The 21,505-nt window shown below is 43.4% G+C and overlaps 1 protein-coding gene across 1 annotated transcript in view; it reads right to left on the reverse strand.

Moving 5' to 3' along the window:
- Window positions 1-14,803: 14,803 nt before the first annotated feature.
- Window positions 14,804-21,505, reverse strand: part of MICALCL (MICAL C-terminal like) — a 71,543-nt gene continuing 64,841 nt past the window's right edge. Inside the window, exons 9-10 of the mRNA XM_025356029.1 lie at window positions 18,630-18,703; window positions 14,804-15,142 (exon numbers count right to left, since the gene is read on the reverse strand). Coding sequence (XP_025211814.1) covers window positions 14,958-15,142; window positions 18,630-18,703 — 259 coding nt within the window. The 3' untranslated portion in view covers window positions 14,804-14,957. The remainder of the gene's footprint in view (window positions 15,143-18,629; window positions 18,704-21,505) is intronic.

Raw genomic sequence — 21,505 nt, forward strand, 5'->3', positions numbered from 1 at the left:
TTGTGATTTTGATTTGCATTTCTCTGATGACCAGTGATGATGAGCATTTTTTCATATGTTTGTTGGCTGCATAAATGTCTTCTTCTGAGAAGTGTCTGTTCATATCCTTTGCCCACTTGTTGATGGGGTTGTTTGTTTTTTTTCTTGTAAATTTGTTTAAGTTGTTTGTTGATTCTGGATATTAGCCCTTTGTTAAATGGGTAGATTGCAAAGATTCTCTCTCATTCTGTAGGTTGCCTATTCACTCTGATGATAGTTTCTTTTGCTGTGCAGAAACTCTTTAGTTTAGTTAGATCTTATGTGTCTATTTTGGCTTTTGTTGCCATTGCTTTTGGTGTTTTAGTCATGAAGTCTTTGCCCATGCCTATGTCCTGAATGGTACTGCCTAGGTTTTCTTCTAGGGTTTTTATGTTGTTAGGTCTTACATTTAAGTCTTTAATCCATCTTGAGTTAATTTTTGTTTACAGTAAAAGGAAGGGATCCAGTTTCCGCTTTCTACATATGGCTAGCTAATTATCCCGGCACCATTTATTAAATAAGGAATCCTTTTCCCATTGTTTGTTTTTGTCAGGTTTGTCAAAGCTCAGATGGTTGTAGATGTGTGGTGTTACTTCTGAGGCCTCTTTTCTGTTCCATTGGTCTACATATCTGTTTTGGTTACTGTAGCCTTGTAGTGTAGTTTGAAGTCAGGTAGCATGATGCTTCCAGCTTTGCTCTTTTGGCTTAGGATTGTCTTGGCTATGCAGGCTCTTTTTTGGTTCCATATGAACTTTAAAGTAGTTTTTTCCAATTCCGTGAAGAAAGTCAGTGGTAGCTTGATGGGGATAGCATTGAATCTATAAATGACTTTGGGCAGTATGGCCATTTTCACAATATTGATTCTTCCTATCCATGAGCATGGAATGTTCTTCCATTTGTTTGTGTCTTCTTTTATTTTGTTGAGCAGTGGTTTGTAGTTCTCCTTGAAGAGGTCCTTCACATCCCTGGTAAGTTGGATTCCTAGGTATTTTATTCTCTTTGTAGTAATTGTGAATGGGAGTTCACTCATGATTTGGATCTCTGTCTATTATTGGTGTATAGGAATGCTTGTGATTTTTGCACATTGATTTTGTATGCTGAGACTTTGCTGAAGTTGCTTATCAGCTTAAGGAGATTTTGGGCTGAGACGATGGGGTGTTCTAAATATACAATCATGTCATCTGCAAACAGAGACAATTTAGGCCGGGCGCGGTGGCTCAAGCCTGTAATCCCAGCACTTTGGGAGGCCGAGACGGGCGGATCACAAGGTCAGGAGATCGAGACCATCCTGGCTAATACGGTGAAACCCCGTCTCTACTAAAAATACAAAAAAAACTAGCCGGGTGAGGTGGCGGGCGCCTGTAGTCCCAGCTGCTCGGGAGGCTGAGGCAGGAGAATGGCGTAACCCGGGAGGCGGAGCTTGCAGTGAGCTGAGATCCGGCCACTGCACTCCAGCCTGGGCCACAGAGCAAGACTCCGTCTCAAAAAAAAAAAAAAAAAAAAAAAAACAGAGACAATTTGACTTCCTCTTTTCCCAACTGAATACCTTTTATTTCTTTCTCTTGCCTGATTGCCCCAGCCAGAACTTCCAACACTATGTTGAATAGGAGTGGTGAGAGAGGGCATCNCCGTCTAAAAAAAAAAAAAAAAAAAAAAAAACAGAGACAATTTGACTTCCTCTTTTCCCAACTGAATACCTTTTATTTCTTTCTCTTGCCTGATTGCCCCAGCCAGAACTTCCAACACTATGTTGAATAGGAGTGGTGAGAGAGGGCATCCTTGTCTTGTGCCAGTTTTCAAAGGGAATGCTTCTGGGTTTTGCCCATTCAGTAAGATATTGGCTGTGGGTTTGTCATAAATAGCTCTTATTTTTTGAGATATGTTCCATCAATACCTAGTTTATTGAGAGATTTTAGCATGAAAGACTGTTGAATTTTGTCAAAGGCCTTTTCTGCATCTATTGAGATAATCATGTGGTTTTTGTCATTGGTTCTGTTTATGTGATGGATTACATTTATGGATTTGCATATGTTGAACCAGCCTTGAATCCCAGGGGTGAAGCTGACTTGATCGTGGTGGATAAGCTTTTTGATGTGCTGCTGGATTCGGTTTGCCAGTATTTTATTGAGGATTATCACGTCGATGTTTATCAGGGATATTGGCCTAAAATTCTCTTTTTCCGTTGTGTCTCTAGCAGGCTAGCCTCATGACATGAGTTAGAGAGGATTCCCTCTTTTTCTATTGATTGAAATAGTTTCAGAAAGAATGGTACCAGCTCCTCTTTGTACCTCTGATAGAATTCAGCTGTGAATTCATCTGGTCCTGGACTTTTTTTCGTTGGTAGGCTATTAATTATTGCCTCAATTTCAGAACCGGTTATTGGTCTATTCAGAGATTCAACTTATTCCTGGTTTAGTCTTGGGAGGTTGTATGTGTCCAGGAATTTATCCATTTTTTCTAGATTTTCTAGTTTATTTGCATAGAGGTGTTTATAGTATTCTCTGATGGTAGTTTGTATTTCTGTGGGATCGGTGGTGACATCCCCTTTATCATTTTGTATTGCATCTATTTGATTCTTCTCTCTTTTCTTCTTTGTTAGTCTTGCTAATGGTCTATTTTGTTGATCTTTTCAAAAAACCAGCTCCAGGATTCATTGATTTTTTGAAAGTTTTTTTGTGTCTCTATCTCCTTCAGTTCCACTCTGATCTTAGTCATTTCTTGCCTTCTGCTAGCTTTTGAATTTGTTTGCTCTTTCTTCTCTAGTTCTTTTAATTGTGATGTTAGGGTGTCAATTTTAGATCTTTCCTGCTTGCTTTTGTGGGCACTTAGTGGTATAAATTTCCCTCTACACACTGCTTTAAATGTGTCCCAGAGGTTCTATACATTGTGTTTTTGTTCTCATTGGTTTCAAAGAACATCTTTATTTCTGCTTTCATTTTGTTATTTACCCAGTAGTCACTCAGGAGCAGGTTGTTCAGTTTCCATGTGGTTGTGCAGTTTTGAGTGAGTTTCTTAATCCTGAGTTCTAATTTGATTGCACTGTGGTCTGAGAGACAGTTTGTTGTGATTTCTGTTCTTTTACATTTGCTGAGGAGTGTTTTATCACCAATTATGTGGTAGATTTTAGAATAAGTGTGATGCAGTGCTGAGAAGAATGTATATTCTGTTGATTTGGGGTGGAGAGCTCTGTAGATGTCTATTAGATCTGCTTGGTCCAGAGCTGAGTTCAAGTCCTGGATATCCTTGTTAACCTTCTATCTCATTGATCTGTCTAATATTGACAGTGGGGTGTTAAAGTCTCCCATTGTTATTCTGTGGGAGTCTAAGTCTCTTCATAGGTCTCTAAGGACTTGCTTTATGAATCTGGGTGCTCCTGTATTGGGTGCATATATATTTAGGATAGTTAGCTCTTCTTGGTGAATTGATCCCTTTACCATTATGTAATGGCCTTCTTTGTCTCTTTTGATCTTTGTTTAAAGTCTGTTTTATCAGAGACTAGGATTGCAACTCTGCTGTGTTTTGTTTTGTTTTGCTTTCCATTTGCTTGGTAGATCTTCTTCCATCCCTTTATTTTGATACTATGTGAGATGGGTCTCCTGAATACAGCACACTGATGGGTCTTGACTCTTTATCCAATTTGCCAGTCTGTGTCTTTTAATTGGGGAGTTTAGCCCACTTACATTTAAGGTTAATATTGTTATGTTTGAATTTGATGCTGTCATTATGATATTAGCTGGTTATTTTGCTCATTATGATATTAGCTGGTTATTTTGCTTATTAATTGATGCAGTTTCTTCATAGTGTCATTGGTCTTTACCATTTAGGGATGTTTTTGCAGTGGCTGGTACTGATTGTTTCTTTAGTGCTTCCCTCAGGAGCCCTTGTAAGGCAGGCCTAGTGGTGAAAAAATCTCTCAGCATTTGCTTGTCTGTAAAGGATTTTATTTCTCCTTCACTTATGAAGCTTAGTTTGGCTGGATATGAGATTCTGGGTTGAAAATTCTTTTCTTTAAGAATGTTGAATATTGGCATTTACTCTTTTCTGGCTTGTAGTGTTCCTACTGAGAGATCTGCTGTTAATCTGATGGGCTTCCCTTTGTGGGTAAGCTGACCTTTCTCTCTGGCTGCCCTTAACATTTTTTCCTTCAATTCAACCTTGGTGAATCTGACAATTATGTGTCTTGGGGTTGCTCTTCTCAAGGAGTATCTTTGTGGTGTTCTCTGTATTTCCTGAATTTGAATAGTGGCCTGCCTTGCTAGGTTAGGGATGTTCTCCTGGATAACATCCTGAAGAAGGTTTTCTAACTTGGTTCCATTCTCCCCATCACTTTCTGGTGTTACCAGGGGTCCTTGCTCCCAGAGCTCCCAAGATGGTGGTGGGCCACTTCCAAGATGGTGGCATGCCTCATATTCTCTGACCTGGGGTTCGTGGCCTCATGGATTCCAAGGAATGGAATCTTGGGCCATGCAGTGAGTGTTACATATCTATTAGAAGCCGTGGGTCACAGACGAGAACTGTGGAACCCAGTGACTAGTGTTCAGCTCGATTAGGACGAACCCAGGCACTTAGCCATGCAGGAACAATGGCAAGCCTTTAGCCCGATTGGGAGTGGCAATGGGTGCCTTGCTGGATCAGAAGCACAGCAGACACTCTGCTGGATCCAAAGGGATGGAAGTCAGTGGCGGGTCTGCAACAGCAGCAAACAGCAGTGGTGGACGGTGAACAAAAGCTCAGCTCGAGCCGTAACAAACATGGACCAGAAGAACACAGTTGCAAGATTTAATAGAGTGAAATAGAGTGAAAACAGAGCTCCCATTCAAAGGGAGGGGACCCAAAGGGGGTTGCAGTTGCCAGCTCGAATGCCTGGGTTTATATTCTGATCATTGTCCCTCCTACTGTGCTCTCAGGCAACAGATGATTGGCTATTTCTTTACCTCCTGTTGTTGCCTAATTAGCATTTTAGTGAGCTCTTCTTATGTCTGATTGGTCAAGTGTGAGCTAAGTTGCAAGCCCCTTGTCTAAAGGTGGAAGTGGTCACCTTCCCATCTAGGCTTAGGGATTCTTAGTTGGCCTAGGAAATCCAGCTAGTCCTGTCTCTCACCAGTACACCAATCAAATGTGTATTTGGTCTTTTCACATAGTCCCATATTTCTTGGAGGCTTTGTTTGTTTCTTTTCACTCTTTTCTCTCTAATCTTGTCTTCTTGCTTTATTTCATTAATTTGATATTCAATCACTGATATCCTCCCACTTGATTGAATTGGCTATTGAAGTTTGTGCATGCGTCAGGAAGTTCTCATGCCATCGTTTTCAGCTCCATCAGGTAATTTAAGGTCTTCTCTACACTGTTTATTCTAGTTAGTCATTTGTCTAACCTTTTTTCAAGGTTTTTAGCTTCCTTGTGATGGGTTAGAACATGCTTCTTTAGCTTGGAGAAGTTTGTTATTACCGACCTTCTGAGGCCTACTTCTGTCAACTCATCAAACTCATTCTGCGTCCAGTTTTGTTCTGTTGCTGGTGAGGAGCTGTGATCCTTTGGAGAAGAGGTGCTCTGTTTTTTGGAATTTTCAGTTTTTCTTCTCTGGCTTCTCCCCATCTTTGTGGTTTTTGATCTTTGATGTTGGTGACCTACAGATGGGGTTTTGCTGTGGACGTCCTTTTTGTTGATATTGATGCTATTCCTTTCTGTTTGTTAGTTTTCTTTCTAATAGTCAGACCCCTCAGCTGCAGGTCTGTTGGAGTTTGCTGGAGTTCCACTCCGGACCCTGTTTGCTGGGTATCACCAGTGGAGGCTGCAGAACAGCAAGTATTGATGCCTGATCCTTCCTCTAGAAGCTTTGTCCCAGAGCGGCACCCACCTGTTTGAGGTGTCTGTCGGCCCCTACTGGGAGGTGTTTCCCAGTCAGGTTACATGGGTCAGGGACCTGCTTGAGGAGGCAATCTGTCCATTCCCTGAGCTCGAACACCATGCTGAGAGAACCATTGCTCTTTTCGGAGCCATCAGACAGGGATGTTGAAGTCTGCAGAAGCTGTCTGCTGCCTTTTGTTCTACTATGTCCTGCCCCCAGAGGTGGAATCTACAGAGGCAGTAGGCCTTGCTGAGCTGCAGTGGGCTCTGCCCAATTCGTGCTTTCCATCCTCTTTGTTTACACTGTGAGCTACTAAAGCCTCAGCAATGGCAGACAGCCCTCCCTTCGCCAATCTGCAGCGTCACAGGTCAATCTCAGACTGCTATGCTAGCAGTGAGCAAGGCTCTGTGGGCATGGGGCCTGCCAAGCTGGGCATGGGAGGTTATCTCCTGGTCTGCCAGTTGCTAATACTGTGGGAAAAGCACAGTATTTGGTCAGCAGTGTACCATTTCTCCAGGTGCAGCCTGTCACAGCTTCCCTTGACTAGGAAAGGGAAGTCCCCTGACCCCTTGTGCTTCCTGGGTGAGGCGACGCCCTACCCTGCTTCAGCTCACCCACCATGGGCTGTACGCACTGTCCAATCAGTCCCAATGAGATGAACCAGATACCTCAGTTTGAAATGCAAGAATCACCTGTCTTCTGTGTTGATCTCACTAGGAGCTGCAGACCAGAGCTGTTCTTATTTGGCCATCTTAAAAGCACCTTTTTTTTTTTTTCTTTAGACTGAGTCTCACTCTGTCGCCCAGGTTGGAGAGCAGTGGCATGATCTTGGCTCACTGTAACCTCCGCCTCCTGGGTTCAAGCGATTCTCCTGCCTCAGCCTCCTGAGTAGCTGGGATTACAGGCACACACCATCATGCCTGGCTAATTTTTGTATTTTTAGTAGAGACAGGGTTTCACCATGTTGGTCAGGCTGGTCTCAAACTCCTGATGATCCGCCTGCCTTGGCCTCCCAACGTGCTGGGATTACAGGCGTGAGCCATTGGGCCCGGCCAAGCTATTAGTATGTCATTTGAGACTCATGCATGATATTGTCATCACCACCATTTTATGGACAAGTAATTCAAAACCCAGAATTTAAATCATGGGCTAGAGATCACCTGTGGCCAATAACTTAGAGACTAATACTACAGCTTTCAGGATCTGTTCTCTCAAATATTATAGGATCCATACCTTTTAACTAAGATTATCATCCTTCAGAATAAAGACTATATTTTTCAGCTAGGTGTGATCACATGGCCAAATTCTGACCAACAGGTTGTAAGCAAGAGTGTCATGTGGCAGCTTCCAGGAACTGTCCTAAAAACATAGATGGGAAATGGATAGCCAGCTTCTCATATTATCAGACTATATAATCTAGGTCAACTCTCCCACTGAGAACAAATGGAAAAGCTGGACAACATGAAAAAAAAAAAAAAAAAAAAAAAAAAGGCACTGGAAAGGAAATGAAACTCACAGGGCTGAGATCTTGGAAAAGAAAAAAATCCCCAGAGAGGAAAGCCTGCTGCTTTGGGCTCACTTTTCCCTTAGGGACATCTGTTAATTTCAGATGAAGCAGTCAGAGAGGGGGAGAAGTTGTGCCAACCTAACAAGGACAAGTAGAAAAACGTTCAGGCGCCACCCAAATGGGTGAACCCCCAGCAAGCCCTCCAAAAGAGTCCACTCTCCGGGTGCAATGGCCCATGCTTGTAATCCCTGCACTTTGGGAGGCCAAGGTGGGAGGATCACTTGAGATCAGGAGTTCAAGACCAGCCTGTCAACATACCAAGACCACCCCTGACCCTCTCTAACAGAAAAAAAAGAAAAAAAGTTAGCCAGGTGTAGGAGCGCATGCCTGTAGTCCCACCTACTCCAAGGCTGAGGTGGGAGGACCTCTTGAACCCAGGGGCTCGAGGCTGCAGTGAGCTATGATCACACCACTGAGCACCTGGGCAACAGAGCAAGACTCTGTTTCTAAAAAACAAATGAACGAACCCGGAAGAGCCTACTCTAGTAGACAAGGAGATCATAAAAATATTTTCAGTTAAAAAAAACTGAGAAAAAAATATTAATAGTTGATCCAAACAAGAGGAAATACTGAAGTGAATGGCAGAAGGAACATCATCCCAAGTGAGGGTAAGTATATGGGTAAGCCTAAAAGCCTATTCACTATACAAAACAACAGAAATAATACAGGATTTAAAAATATAAATCAAATTAAAATACACAAGAGCAGAAGCATTCAAATCGGGAAGCAAATACATGGAGTTAAGTGTTTTAAGATCCAGGCATTGTCTGGGAAGAAGTAAAAGTAGCAATTTCTACTGGACTCTGATAAATCCAAGATTATGTTGTAATCTCTAGGGTAACCATTAAAGGAATAATAAAAAAGTAACTATAAGTACCAAGATAATGGAAAGAAAATTGGAGTCTAGGTGCTCCATTCAGATTTCATAAATTACATGTGATCTATATCTGTCATATAGAAGGAAGCTTTTCTTTTGTATTCTGTTATCTATTTATTTTACTGGGTTGCTTTTTATTGAATAGCTTAAAAACCCAGGATAGAGGTAAACCAATCATATCAAAGCAAATTAAGGCAAAATTCAAGCCCAAAGTGACTTTCACTAGGAAAAGATATTCTTCCTAAATGTGAAGGCCATCTGTTATGGGTTGAATTGTGTCCTCTAAAAAAGATATGTTGAAGCTCTAACACCCAGTGCTTCAGAATGGGATCCTGGAAGTAGGGTCACTGCCAATATCATTAGTTGTTAAAAGTTGTATTTAGGTCATACTGGAATATGGTGGGCACCTAATCCAATGAGACTTGTATCTTTACGGGAAGAGGAAAATATGGACACAGACATGCACAGAGGGAATCTGATGCAAAGATACAGGAAGAAGATGGCCATTGGAGTGATGCAGCCACAAGCCAAGGGATGTCTGGGACTTCCAGAATGTGGAGGAGGAGACGAAGAATCCTCCCCTAGAGTCTCAGAGGGAACATGGCTCAGCAGACACCTTAACTTTGGATTTCTAGTCTCCAGGAGTGGGGGATAATAAATTTCTACTGTTTTAAACCTGCTGTACTTTGTGACAGCAGCCCTAGGAGTCTCTCACTCTTCCAAATCACACTGACCTCGGAAAGGATCAGGGAGAGGAAAATCAAGAACTCGGTGTCATCTCAATGGCCTGGGACGTGGACCATACACCATCCAAGGGACATAATGGCACCCCCTGCAGACCAAGATGAGGGTTTTACAAAAGCTCTGGGTCCCAATCAATAATCAGAGTTATTGGACCACAGCAAAGCAGGATGGGGAAGAGAGAAGCCAGCCAGAGCCTCTTGGGGATCTCTTTGATCACTGCAAGCAAGGTGTGCTCTTAGGATGACAGGAATGTGTGAGAAATGAAATGCCTGTGGAGTGGGGGTCTTAAGGGACAAGCCTCACTGCATGTCCCCCTTGGGAACTCTGGGATATTAGTGGTGGCCTTTGAAGGTCAGCCTGCTGGTGAGCATGTCCTCCAGGAGTTCTACCTGCCTGGCTGAAGGCTGTCCAGGTGGCAGGGATGGAGTGCGAGAATAGGACTTCTCTTGCAGGGCAGGGAAGTCACAGGACAGGAGGAAGTTGGACAACCTCAGCCTTAGTTGGCAACATGGTGGAGTGAGGGCAGGGCTGTTTTTGAGAATCACACAGGATGATGCCACTCAAATAGTCTCTGATTCAGCCAGGGGGGAATGAGTCCAAAGTTCTTTGAGACAGATGACCTGCTCACCTACCCTTCAGGAGTAATAATGAACTATAGACAGTTGTGGAGAGATTTTCTCACCTGAGCATGATAGCTGAGGGCCAGCTGCAGAAGTGAAGCCCTAAAATCAGTAGTTCCTCCTTGGGTAATCTCACAGAGGAATGAAGAACACACAGGTAAACAAGAGCACAGCAACGCTTTTAAGGGCAGAAAGCAATAGGTATGAGCCACTGCAGACCCAGCCAGGCAAGAGGGAATACCTGGGGCCCCAGTGATTATACTGGTGTGTGGTCCATGTCCCAGGCCACTGAGATGATACCCACGGTCTTGATTTTCCTCTCCCTAATTCTTTCCTAGGTCAATGTGATCTGGAGGAGTGAGAGACTCCGCTTCCATCTTTTTTGAGGGAGATGTTATAGCTATTCAGACGTTTGATGTTTCCTTTTAGGGAGGAAGGTTGGAAGTATTATATCTAACAATGAAATGGAACCAAATCACCAAGGCCAGATGTTGTCTGCTGGAAACACTAAAGGGTATACTTGAAGAATTGGCCAAAGAGCTGTGCAAGGGGCTGGACATCCAGTCAGCAGAGGGCAGTCCAAAGAGATGGTCCCCAAAGAGATTCCATGAGCACTCTAGTGAGTCAGACGAAATCAGAGAGGTAGCAGAGTTCTGAGGAGTGAGTTTCCTGGCCTAGTTCACCTGGTAGGTGAGAAGAGCTGAGTTCACAGTAGCTGTTACCATTATCCAGGTCAGAAGGGCTGGGCGAAGGGCACTGTGATGTTTGGTTTTGCTTTCTTTTATTTCTAAGTGAACTGGGAGAGGGAGAGAGCGTGAAATTACCAAGTGTGCCCTGAAGGCTCAGAGACGGTGAGTTGCAGCAGTGGCTGAGAGTCTGCAGCTCTGGGAGCATAAGGAGGTCAGCTGAGCCCCAAGGAAAACTTGCAAAGCGCCATCAGAGGTAGCTGTTGCTTGGAGCTCTTCACTGCACACATTAGTGCTGGTAAAACAGGAGCTCTCATCTGCAGTTATGTGTATTTGCTGTTGATGTTCAATAGAAAAATAAATCATTTCAAATATTTGATCAGCAGACAAAAGCTTTCAAACAAAGGGGGCACCTTCATGTGAAATGATGGGAGCTCCTGGGACTGACGGGTTGATTACTGGGATGTGGCAATTCTGGTGTATCCTGCACTCATAGTTTAAGAATACGCATGTTCTGGGGTTAAGAAAAGAGGTAAAACGAACAACCTAAAAGAGTGTGACTTGAAGGAAGAGGCTAGCTCTGCGCAGAAGGAAACATTCCTGTTGAGTGAATTAAATGCAAAACCAGGTGAGAGAAAGGTGAGAGAAAGGGGGAGCCTGAGGCTACCGTAAGCCTCATCCCTCCCCTTCCCCAGCCTTGAAAACAGCTTTCTTTGTTGAAGGAATACACCTGAGGTGAGCCTTCTTCGCTCCTCCTCCCATTCAAATCCAATCTGCTGGTCAGGTAAGTCCTTCCAGATGCCCTGTGGTAATAAAATCTCCTGGGTTAATTAACAGACTCCCACACAAAATCAAAGCCTTGCCCAGGCTCTTTCACTGAGAAGAAATAAACGAAATGGATGCTGCTCTCAGAGGTGCCAAACCAAGCCCACATGAAAATGTTTTGATTTCTGAGACACAAAACCATTTATTTTTGGTTCATTTCAGTATCTATAGCAGTGCACAAATAACACATTTCCATCCACATGAATAGTTCCCAATTGTTGGAGCAAATTAATCTTTTACAAGCTACTCAGCAGTGAGGTTAGAAGATAAACAGTAGATGAAATTGTACACTTTCCCCTGTATGTGAACTTTCTTATTACAATAAACTCCTACATTTAAGCTCACCACATCCAATGACTGCCGCTCTCTGTTCATGTGGCAGCCCCGGCTGCCCCCTGCCACCTCTGCCCTACTGGGGTAGTTCTCTGATCAACCACCTGGGTGGGGCATGCTGCCATTTTCAGTTTGGAAGGAAAAGCCTGTAAATCTGCTTCCTGGGAAGAGAGACACTGCTGAATTGTCATTTGCCTCCAGAATGCAGAAAACATCAATTTCATTGCAGCTCATCAGGGCTGGAAACACCTGCCACTTCCTTTCTCAGTTGCAACTAACATGGTGCATCTTGATTGATTCCAAGCAGCCTAGCACTGCCAAAGTCAAGGTTTAAATGAAACAGTACAACCTGATATTATTTTTCAGTTTTAGAAATACAAACTTATTTTTATTGCCAAAGAAGCACTGTGATAGTGGAGGATATTCTTTATGCTTGAGACAAACGTGAGTAGAATAGGTTGATGCTTATAATAAAAAAAGATTTTTCATCTTTGTATTTGGGGATGGTACCTATTTCTTGATCTTTGTATTTATTTGGAGGTGGAGTTAAGGACTAATATTCTTTCTGTATCTCAGCATCTGGCACAGGGCTGCAGAACCCCATGGGCATTCAGAGGATGTTAAATAAATAGACCAATAAATCAATGGTTTGGGACAGCAAGCTTAAGAAATGTCCTCTTGGCCCAACTTAGGTACAATTCTGACCTTATAACTATCATAAACACTTTGATTTAACTGAGAAACTGTGTGAGACTGACTGTGAAATATGATCTGAGCCTGGGCTTTCTGTCCCATTTGGAGTCCTATATAGTTTGGCCTTGATCACATTCACTAGTGCCCTTTTATGGGGCAGTGCAGACTCTGTGCATTTTCATCATAATCCTACTCATATTGCATACAAATAAACTGTCTTCAAAATGTACAGTATTTTACACTTTGAGAGTCTTAGAACGCTCTCTCTTGCAAATAAGGAATGGAATCACTTTAGATAGTTCAACAGACACAATATTTGTGTCCATTGGAAATGTTGAAATGGTTTTTATGTACTAGTAAAACAGAAAGACCAGTGTATGTAGAAAACTGTTAAGGATCAAGTTTATGTTTTAACTTGGCCAGATAAAACTGAGCCATAAACCACAGAGCACAGCCTGTGAAAGAAAGTGAACAAATTGCTTCTCTCATCTATTAACAGAATACTAGGGACCAAACCACCTTCTCTGTTGGCTCTCTTGGGAGACTCATTCTTTGGGATGGAAATATAACAAATTAAAATAAGTGGCAATTAATTCTCTTGCACAATAACAACTCAAATATGACACACTTTGAACATCATCTGTTAAATGTATGCAAGCATCAAAGGATGCACTTTTATGCAACTGACAGAAAAGCCTGAGGTCTGAATATTTCTGCATATTCTAGAATGAAAACTGAAATTATAAATCTTTTTCTTACAATGAGTTGATATTCCTGTGCATCTATAATCTTACCTCTAAATGCCTGATAGCTGAAATCTTTAATACTATACAACTCACTGCCCCAAACATCTGGGTTATTTGTATATTAAATAGCTTATGTACCAATTTCTTAGTGCTAATAGGTCTTCTCCAAATTATAACACCTGGAAACCTGAATTATGAGGAAATGATATTATCAATTATCACCAATACACAAATAAATAAAAATAGATAAATATCCAGAAGTGGTACAGTTTTCATAGGTAGGTAGGTAGGTAGGTAGTAGGTAGGTGCCTCCTCATATTACCTAATAATAGAATTCAGGCACTGGAAGACTTGATTCTTATTTTAAAAAAAAAGGGAAGGAAGGAAAGAAAAGGAAAAAGAACTGCAGCCTTTGGAACTTGGTATAACACAGAAAGGATGTACTTAAATGTAACCCAAAGCATTGGCTAACTCAGATTCAGTTATACATCTAATTTCTGGCTTGTCAGCTGGCCACATTGGTGTGCGCAGAGAGCGTCTCTGACAGAAGTGGTTCATGGATCGATTTGAGAGAAATCTGGTCTCCCTAGTCAGAGCCAACTGTTGAAGAGCACCTTTTGTCTAATGACACATTTAAACACTTGCCGAAATGAGGGCAGCCAAATATACAACCAAGAGTTCTTTAGTGTTTCTCTTATCAATAATAGACTAAATCTTCAGAGAATCCCATTGAGCAAAAACAATCAAATGTTTTATGACAACACATCACCATATTAAATCTTCTCTTCTTTGGCCCCCATGGGAACTGTCATAATGCCCCAGGAATTCCAACATGTCAGCACACAAACTTCATCTTCCAGCTTTCTTTTCAAACTGAATTGTCATTAAAAAAGTCCATGACCCAGTTTGGGATTTGGTAAATAGGGTTACTGCCTTCAGCCCTCCCTCTAAGTCAGAAGTGGTTTTGTCCTTGCTCTGTAGAGTTCCTGGGGAGAGGGAGAGATACTTCTCTCTGTGAGTCTCAGAAGACCAGCAGCAAGAAGCATTCCTTCTCTTGTACCCTAGTGTGCTCAGTTTCGGTAGCAGCACCAATATCATCAATATTTTATCAACAAATAAAAGAAATTCCCTTTTTTTTTTTTTTCTGTCATCAACACTTACTTAAAAAGTACTTTAACATCATTCTGTTTCTGAAAATGCTTTTCGTTATTTTCCAGGGTCCATAAAAAGCATAGCATGGGGACAAAAAGCTTTTCTAAGCCAGCAGTGTTTGGTGAACACTAACAATCCCACTGGTATAAAGTTAAAGTTTTATTTCCTTTTTTCTTTTCTTCTTAAAATAAAATTAAGGCTCAAATGTTCTATTAAGCTCTCATTGCTTATGTATATTATATTAAGGCTTATAAATGCACCTGGTAAATGAAATTCACCCTGGATTGAATTAACACCTGCCATATAAGTTATTTGCTTTATGTAATCAGTAATCTGAAGGTTTCTCCTCTTTCTCTGGAAACACAATTTAAATATTAACCTAATCTTTAAACTGCGGCTGCTTCTTTCTGACATTTGGAAACCGGTCATCCATACAAAAAAGGCAAATATGGATATATTAATGAAAAGGCAGCTTCTCAAAAATCTTAAAGTATGTAACTCAATGAATTGGGAAGGAAAATGATAAAAGCAGCAGGAAAGTCAAGTCTTTGTGTCACTTTCTAGGGAAAACAATGCTGGTCATCTGCCAACAACACCTCCAGTCTGAGAGCCTGGCTGAAGTTGACTGCCAATTGCCAAAGAGCTTTTGGGTTTTCTTCATTATAATCTCTGGAAGGACCTTGGGAAGCTGCCATGCGTGCAAGAGAATTTTAATTTAAAAAAATGCAGTAGGGTATAACTTAAGTTCCAGGGATGATAAATCCTGCAGAAGGACCCACGAGGGTGTGTGGTGAACTTGGCCTGATCCGGTCCCAATGTGCAGCCAGGGAGAGGGACTACGGGCCTCCTCAAGTCCTGCTCAGCTGACAGCCTCTGGAGAATACGAAGCTTTCAAAGTGCTGGTCCTCGGCTTTTTCTCTGACGCGTTGTTCCTCTAAGGAATCGACGAGTTTATTCCTTTGCTCAATCACTTGCATCAGCTCGGTGAATATTTCTTGCTCTTCATTTAGATCCTTCTCATCTTTCTGGCTCTCTAAAGAGAAAAAGGAAAAACAACATTGGGCTCAGGGAAGATTGGGCCCCAGGAGAGTTCTTGGCATGGACATTCTCAATTGTTATGGACTTGGTCTGCCTTTAATTTTAATGGAGAAAACAAGGAAATGAATTTAACACCAAGGAACTGCCCTTAAAGCGAGAGATGAGAAAGGTGGGTGCGGTGAAGCAGTTCACTCAGTTTTCATCTTGAAGATATATACACAGTGACAGGGAAAACCCCTTTGTAACAAAAAGAATTTAATACCAGCCAAACCCTATCAAGTCCCCCAACCTTCCCTCTGCCCCAAAGAGAAACTAACAAAACAACAAAAAGGTGGTTCCCATAAACATATCTGAGCCACAGCAAAGAAATCTGTGAGAAGTTTCTAAGTAAACCAGCTGCACCAGTGGCTACTCTTTCAATGACCAGAATTTTTTTTTCTTCTTTTTTTTGAGATGGAGTCTCACTCTGTTGCCCAGGCTGGAGAGCAGTGGTGTGGTCTCAGGTCACTGCAACCTCCAGCTCCCAGATTCTCCTGCCTCAGCCTCTTCACTGCAACCTCCACCTCCCAGATTCTCCTGCCTCAGCCTCCTGAGTAGCTGGGATTACAGGCGCCTCCCACCACGCCTGGTCAATTTTTTGTATTTTTAGTAGAGACAGTGTTTCACCATGTTGGCCAGGCTGGTCTTGAACTCCTGACCTTGTGAGCAGCCCACCTAAGCCTCCCAAAGTGCTGGGATTACAAGCGTGAGCCACAGCGCCCGGCCAGAATCTTTTTCACGTTTAGTTAATGACAAACTGTAGCCTTTTGTGTAGGGACCACAGGGAAGCAAAGTGAGGCTACAACTGTCTGATAGAAAGGTGTTTCCACACTGACTTTGCTTTTCCCTTTGTCTTCCCGAGTACCTGACCTTCTTGATAATTGGCCTGAGGCATTCAGTTGCCTGGGGGAGATAGGATTGTTAGAAAATGAAAAGAGAGAGTAGGAAACAAGTAGTAATGAGCTTTGGCCACAGAACACAGGATTCTGAAGCCAGATTTAAGTCTTGTCAAGTAGATGATTGCCTTAGGAGAAGTCTTTCTAAATTCCTAGAGCCCTCTGTCTAACCCATGGAGGACTGGGTGAGGAGCCTTATCCCAGAGAAGAGAGGGTGCCACTGTCCCTCATCAGGCTTAGCTCTGAGGTCTGGGCCAGGGAGCAGGTAGGTCTGATGGAAGGGAGACAAAGAAACACCACCCCTTTGCACCTCAAGTTTTAAGCAGAGAGAAGAGAGAAGCAGGAGGGGCAGAGGATTAGAGCCCCAGGCTTGGTCTCTCCATTCTGGGCCTTGGAAGCCCCACAGGGGGCAGGAAATGTCATATCTCATTTGATGGGAACAGTGGGAGTGGGAGATGGATGGGCACAGGACTCTTGCCCTGCCCTTGTTCAGAATTCTGGAAAGAAGCCAGCTTAAAGGGCACCCCTATGTATAAACATAGGACAGTACTTCATGGTTGGGCAGAGAAGAAGGGTCTGAGTGTGGCCCCCCAGATCTTGGTGTGCTGTATGTGGCATGGTGGAGCCTAGAAGGGTACACTTGCCCCACTGATACCAAAGACAGCTGGCTGGTGGACCTGCCACAGGGCTCCCCCATGGGGGAAAGTGACCCCACAGGAGAAACTGTCTGGCCGCACTGAATGGGAGATGTGCTGAAGTGAGGCTGGGTGAGCCAGGAATGCCGGTAGGCACCCAGGCATGCTGAGAGAGTGGGCAGGCTACGGATGAGACCAGCATACACCTCAGCTGCAGATGCCACAGAGAGAGTCGCAGCCCAATGATGGGGGATGCCATGTGGGGACTCACTAAGCAGAGCATTCCACACAAAGTCCTAATGCCACAAGGTCACACAGACCTGCCTCTTCCCATTACCTGCCAGGCACCCTGGGGAGAGACGCAGAAGGGAGGGGTGGCATCTTCAAGACTGCACATTTTCATCCCAAAGAGACCGAGCATCTCCTACATGGACTGTTTAAGTTATTGCATCAGATTAAGTTTACCATGGAGGGATAAAGAGTTCCTATTTTTTCCCTTGCTAATTAGTGGGAGGATGCGTAGGCGGAAGATGAGCTCAGGTACAGACAGAATAAAGAGACTACATTTTTTGGATACATCTGAGAGGGGTGAGGAAAACATATGACCTTCACTCCTTAGTAAGAATTTTTTAAAAAAGAATCAAAGGTGGCAAATAGTCTTTGGTAGTATTTATTTAGTATCCTGAAACAGAACAAATTAAACTTTTCAAATCTGATATACAAGTTAGATATCAGTTAGACTCTATGGTTTATTAAGTCCAGGATTACTACTCATTTAATAAACAGCACAGAAAAATTAAAATAAAAAATCCTCTCTCAGTTTAGGCTTGTCATGGATGGACCCATCTAAGCCCCTCTGACATATAAAAAATGATTTATACCACTTTAGTCTGTACAGTGCTGCTGCATAAGGATTTTGTTAGAGTTCTGTTGCTATAAAGAAACAGCCTGCAAATCACTGCCATATGGGAAAGAACAGGAGACCCTGATCTGTGATCTATTCCTAAATCTTAGCCCTACCATTCACCTTGAGCATGTTATTTAAATTCTCGGAGACTTGGTTTTCTAATTTGTAAAACTGGGCACAAAAATACGTAAATAAAAATCAGGATAATGATGCCTAATATTTGCTCAGTACTTGCCCTATACTGGGCAACCTCATAAGGTAGGTGCAGTATGATATCCATGAAGTATAGACATTCTTTAAGTTGTTCTTTAGATCTAGGTCTGAATATAGGAAAGTCATGCGTGGATCTGGCACTGCAAACACACAGGCACAAAACAGTGAATATGCCTTTCTGGCGGGAACTAATAACTGCATACAGCAGTGTATGATGTCAGTTGGGTTTATCTTCACTCTCCCTCCTTCCTGGTGGAATCATTTTCTCATGTGTGATGCCCTGGCCCTGCCCACGCTGGGAGGGAATGTTTCCTTTACCAGCTCTAGTGCCTGGCAGCACTAGACCTGCCTTTCTCTGTGTTCCCAAAGCCCTTCTGTTATGGCCTTCATCTCACTGAACTAGCATTACTGGACTGGGGGTGTTAGTCTCCCCAGTGAGACCACAAACTTCTAGAGGGCAGGGGTTTCTCTTCATCATAAACCAGGCCCACAGTTCCTAGTAAATGTGTGTTAAATGAATGGGTGGATATGTGAAAGAATAAGTGAACACAGGACTTTGTTCCTACTGCCACATGTGATGGGGGAAAGCACTGCCCTCACAGCCCAAGTGAATGAGGCTAAATGGGGCTTGTGGTGCTGCTGGTGGGAGGCAGGCTGGCTTTGCACTTTCCTTTGACTCGCAGGCTGGCAGGCAGGAAGAGCACCCCACTCTGGGATTTGTGGCACACTCTTGCTCAAGAGCCTTTCAGGGTGAAAGTTCTGAACAAGGACCCAAGACATCAGCATACTTACCCTCCTTGAGCATTTTCTCTCTCAGTTTCTGCTCCAGTCTGCTTTGATGATCTTCTAATTCTAGTTCCTGGGCCCTGGGTGATAAAATGTTAAACTTTATAAACACTATAGATTTGTGAGGAAACATTGATGAATAAGCCCATTGAGAGTAGCTACAACATTCTTTTTTCCTTATTAAAACTGGAGTTTTAGCCTATCTTTATTTTTTATTACAATTATTATTTTTTTGAGACCGAGTCTTACTCTGTCATCTGGGCTGGAGTGCAGTGGCGCCAGCTCACTGCAACCTTCGCCTCCTGGGTTCAAGTGATTCTCCTGTCTCAGCTTCTCAAGTAGCTGGGATTACAGGCATGCACCACCATGCCTGGCTAATTTTTTTTTTTTTTTTGAGATGGAGTTTGCTTTTTTCACCCAGGCTGGAGTGCAATGGTACAGTATTGGCTCACTGCAACCTCCATCTTCCAGTTTTAAGCGATTCTCCTGCCTCAGCCTCCCGAGTAGCTGGGATTACAGGCATCTGTCACCCAGCTAATTTTTGTCTTTTTAGTAGAGACAGGGTTTCACCCTGTTGTCCAGGCTGGTCTCAAACTCCTGACCTCAGGTGATCTGCCCTCCTCTGCCTCCCAAAGTGCTGGGATTACAGGCATGAGCCACTGCACCCGGCCTTAGCCTGTCTTTAAACTGAAGGTTCTGCTGCTGATGGTATCTCTGTAGGTACCTGGAAAGACTGCTGAGATACACTGAACTCAAGAGACCAGGGGGAGCAGCTGAAGGCTGCAATGTGCTTTCAGTAGGCTTCGGAAGGCCATCCAGACCACCCTTTAGGGATGGGGTGGGGATGAGGAGAATAGTGAAGAAATGACTAGCATAGGCCCGGGGAGAAGCAATGACAATCAAAAGCTTTTCTCTCTTTTAGGAGTAACTTGACTTAGAGCATTATCTCCAATGATGCCCAAGTCTCTGACTGTGGTACATGAGAAAACAAAATGGAGGAAACAAAAGTGACATATTTTGTTTGGGTGGGGTGAGGACCTTAAAACTCAAGCAACTCTCCAGCTGGCTGTAGGAGAGGTGGAGTCAGTGACGCTTTGGGGTAGACAAGCTTGGGTGCTGGGGCCTCAGCATTTCCACTGAGAGGAGCAGCAAAGTCAAGAAATGAAGTGAGTCCTCGGTGAAGGTGGAACTTACATTTTCCATGCTGGGGGATGCCCCATGGATATCACCGTGGGTGTGTGAGCTCCCCACAGGCTAGCCCATGTGGTAATGTGGACGCTCCCCAATGCCACTCTGGAGTTCTCAGGAGAACTGAGGACCACACACAGATGTGGCAGTGGTCAGAGGTGAGAGTTGAAGTTGTGTGATCCCTAAAAGGAAGGCTATAGAGAAAGAAAGTTTGAAGACAGAAGCCTGGAAATACCTACACTTAGAAGCCAAACAAAAAGGTAGCCAGGGAAGAAGTCATCCAAAAGTTGGAAGAACAAAACAAGAAATGCACCATCACAGAGACAAGCAAGGGATGTTTTGTGAGAAAAGAGAAAGGTCAAGGGTGTTCACTGCAACAGAGACTTGAAGAGGGTGAGGGCTGAGATTCGATCCCTGGGTTTGACCTGGTGGGGTCTTCTCTTCCAGCCTCCACCTGCCATCTGCATGTGTATCATGCATCGCCCCTATGAGTGCTGGGGTCACTTTGTTATACCCTGTTACTGGCGTTATTTTTACTACATCTGCTACTACATGAGCCAAGGTCCCTGCTTCTTGTTATCAACCCTGAACTTCTTGTGGCCCACTGTGGTAGTCAATGGAGATGGACCAGTCAGATCTTCCTTTAAGAGAACTTCTGGGAGAAGCAGAGTGAGCTCACTGCTGCAAGATCCACTTCCATGTCATGCAGACCGAGCACAGAGGAGGTGTTGCAGTTGCCCTGTTCCTGCCCTGCATGGAATTCCTCGATGGGCGGTCTTTGCACTGATGTTCCCATTGACCTAGCCAAGACTTTCTTAGACCTGTGCCACATCTGGGGCTCCTCCTGCCCAATTCTTCTCCCTCCCCACTCTCCTTTTACAGGCATAAGAACTGCTGTGGAGTCTGAAGACTTCTCACTTCCTCCTGCTCCCTCTCCCTTCACAGGCATTTTCCCCAATAGACCTCTTGTTCTTTGAAGTGTCTTGGCATCTGGTTCCCAAAAGCATTGAATCAAGATACCAATAAGACATTTCTCCATGCTCATTCAGGGCTTTCTCCAAACTAAAACCCATCTTTTAGCAGAGCTCCTACCAGCCTTTGTCTAGTTCACATGCCCAAGTTTTCCTATTCACCCTCCTTTGGAGAGGAAAGTCCTTCCGACAGCGTGTTGACCAGGGAAACTGCAGTTATGGGACACAGGCAGCAGCCGTGCCTCCCTGACTCTCAGGCAGACCCTTCTATCACCATGGAGCTCTTCTGTGTTTTCTTATTACTACCGTGCTATGCATGTGCCTATCTGTTTCCCTCAAAACTACCAGATCCTAGAAGATAGAGTCTATGACCTTATCCATCTTTATTTCCACAGAACCCAGCATAGTTCCTGGTGCATAGAATGTGCTTGATACATTTTTTACACTTTTAAAATAATTTTTACATTTTTATAATTTATCATTTATACCCGGCCTCAATGCAGACACTGTAGCTATATAAAAAGGGCTTTGTAGTCAGGTAGAGTGGACAAATTACTTAGTTGCCCTGAATCTCATTATATGCGTCAACTTAAAAAGTTGTAATAAGGCTGGGTATGGTGGTCCAGGCCTATAATTCCAGCACTTTGGGAGGCCAAGGCGGGCGGATCACTTGAGGTCAGGAGTTCGAGACAAGCCTGCTCAATATGGTAAAACCCTGTCTCT

Source organism: Theropithecus gelada, chromosome 14 (genome assembly GCF_003255815.1).
Source record: "Theropithecus gelada isolate Dixy chromosome 14, Tgel_1.0, whole genome shotgun sequence".
Taxonomy (NCBI): Eukaryota; Metazoa; Chordata; class Mammalia; order Primates; family Cercopithecidae; genus Theropithecus; species Theropithecus gelada.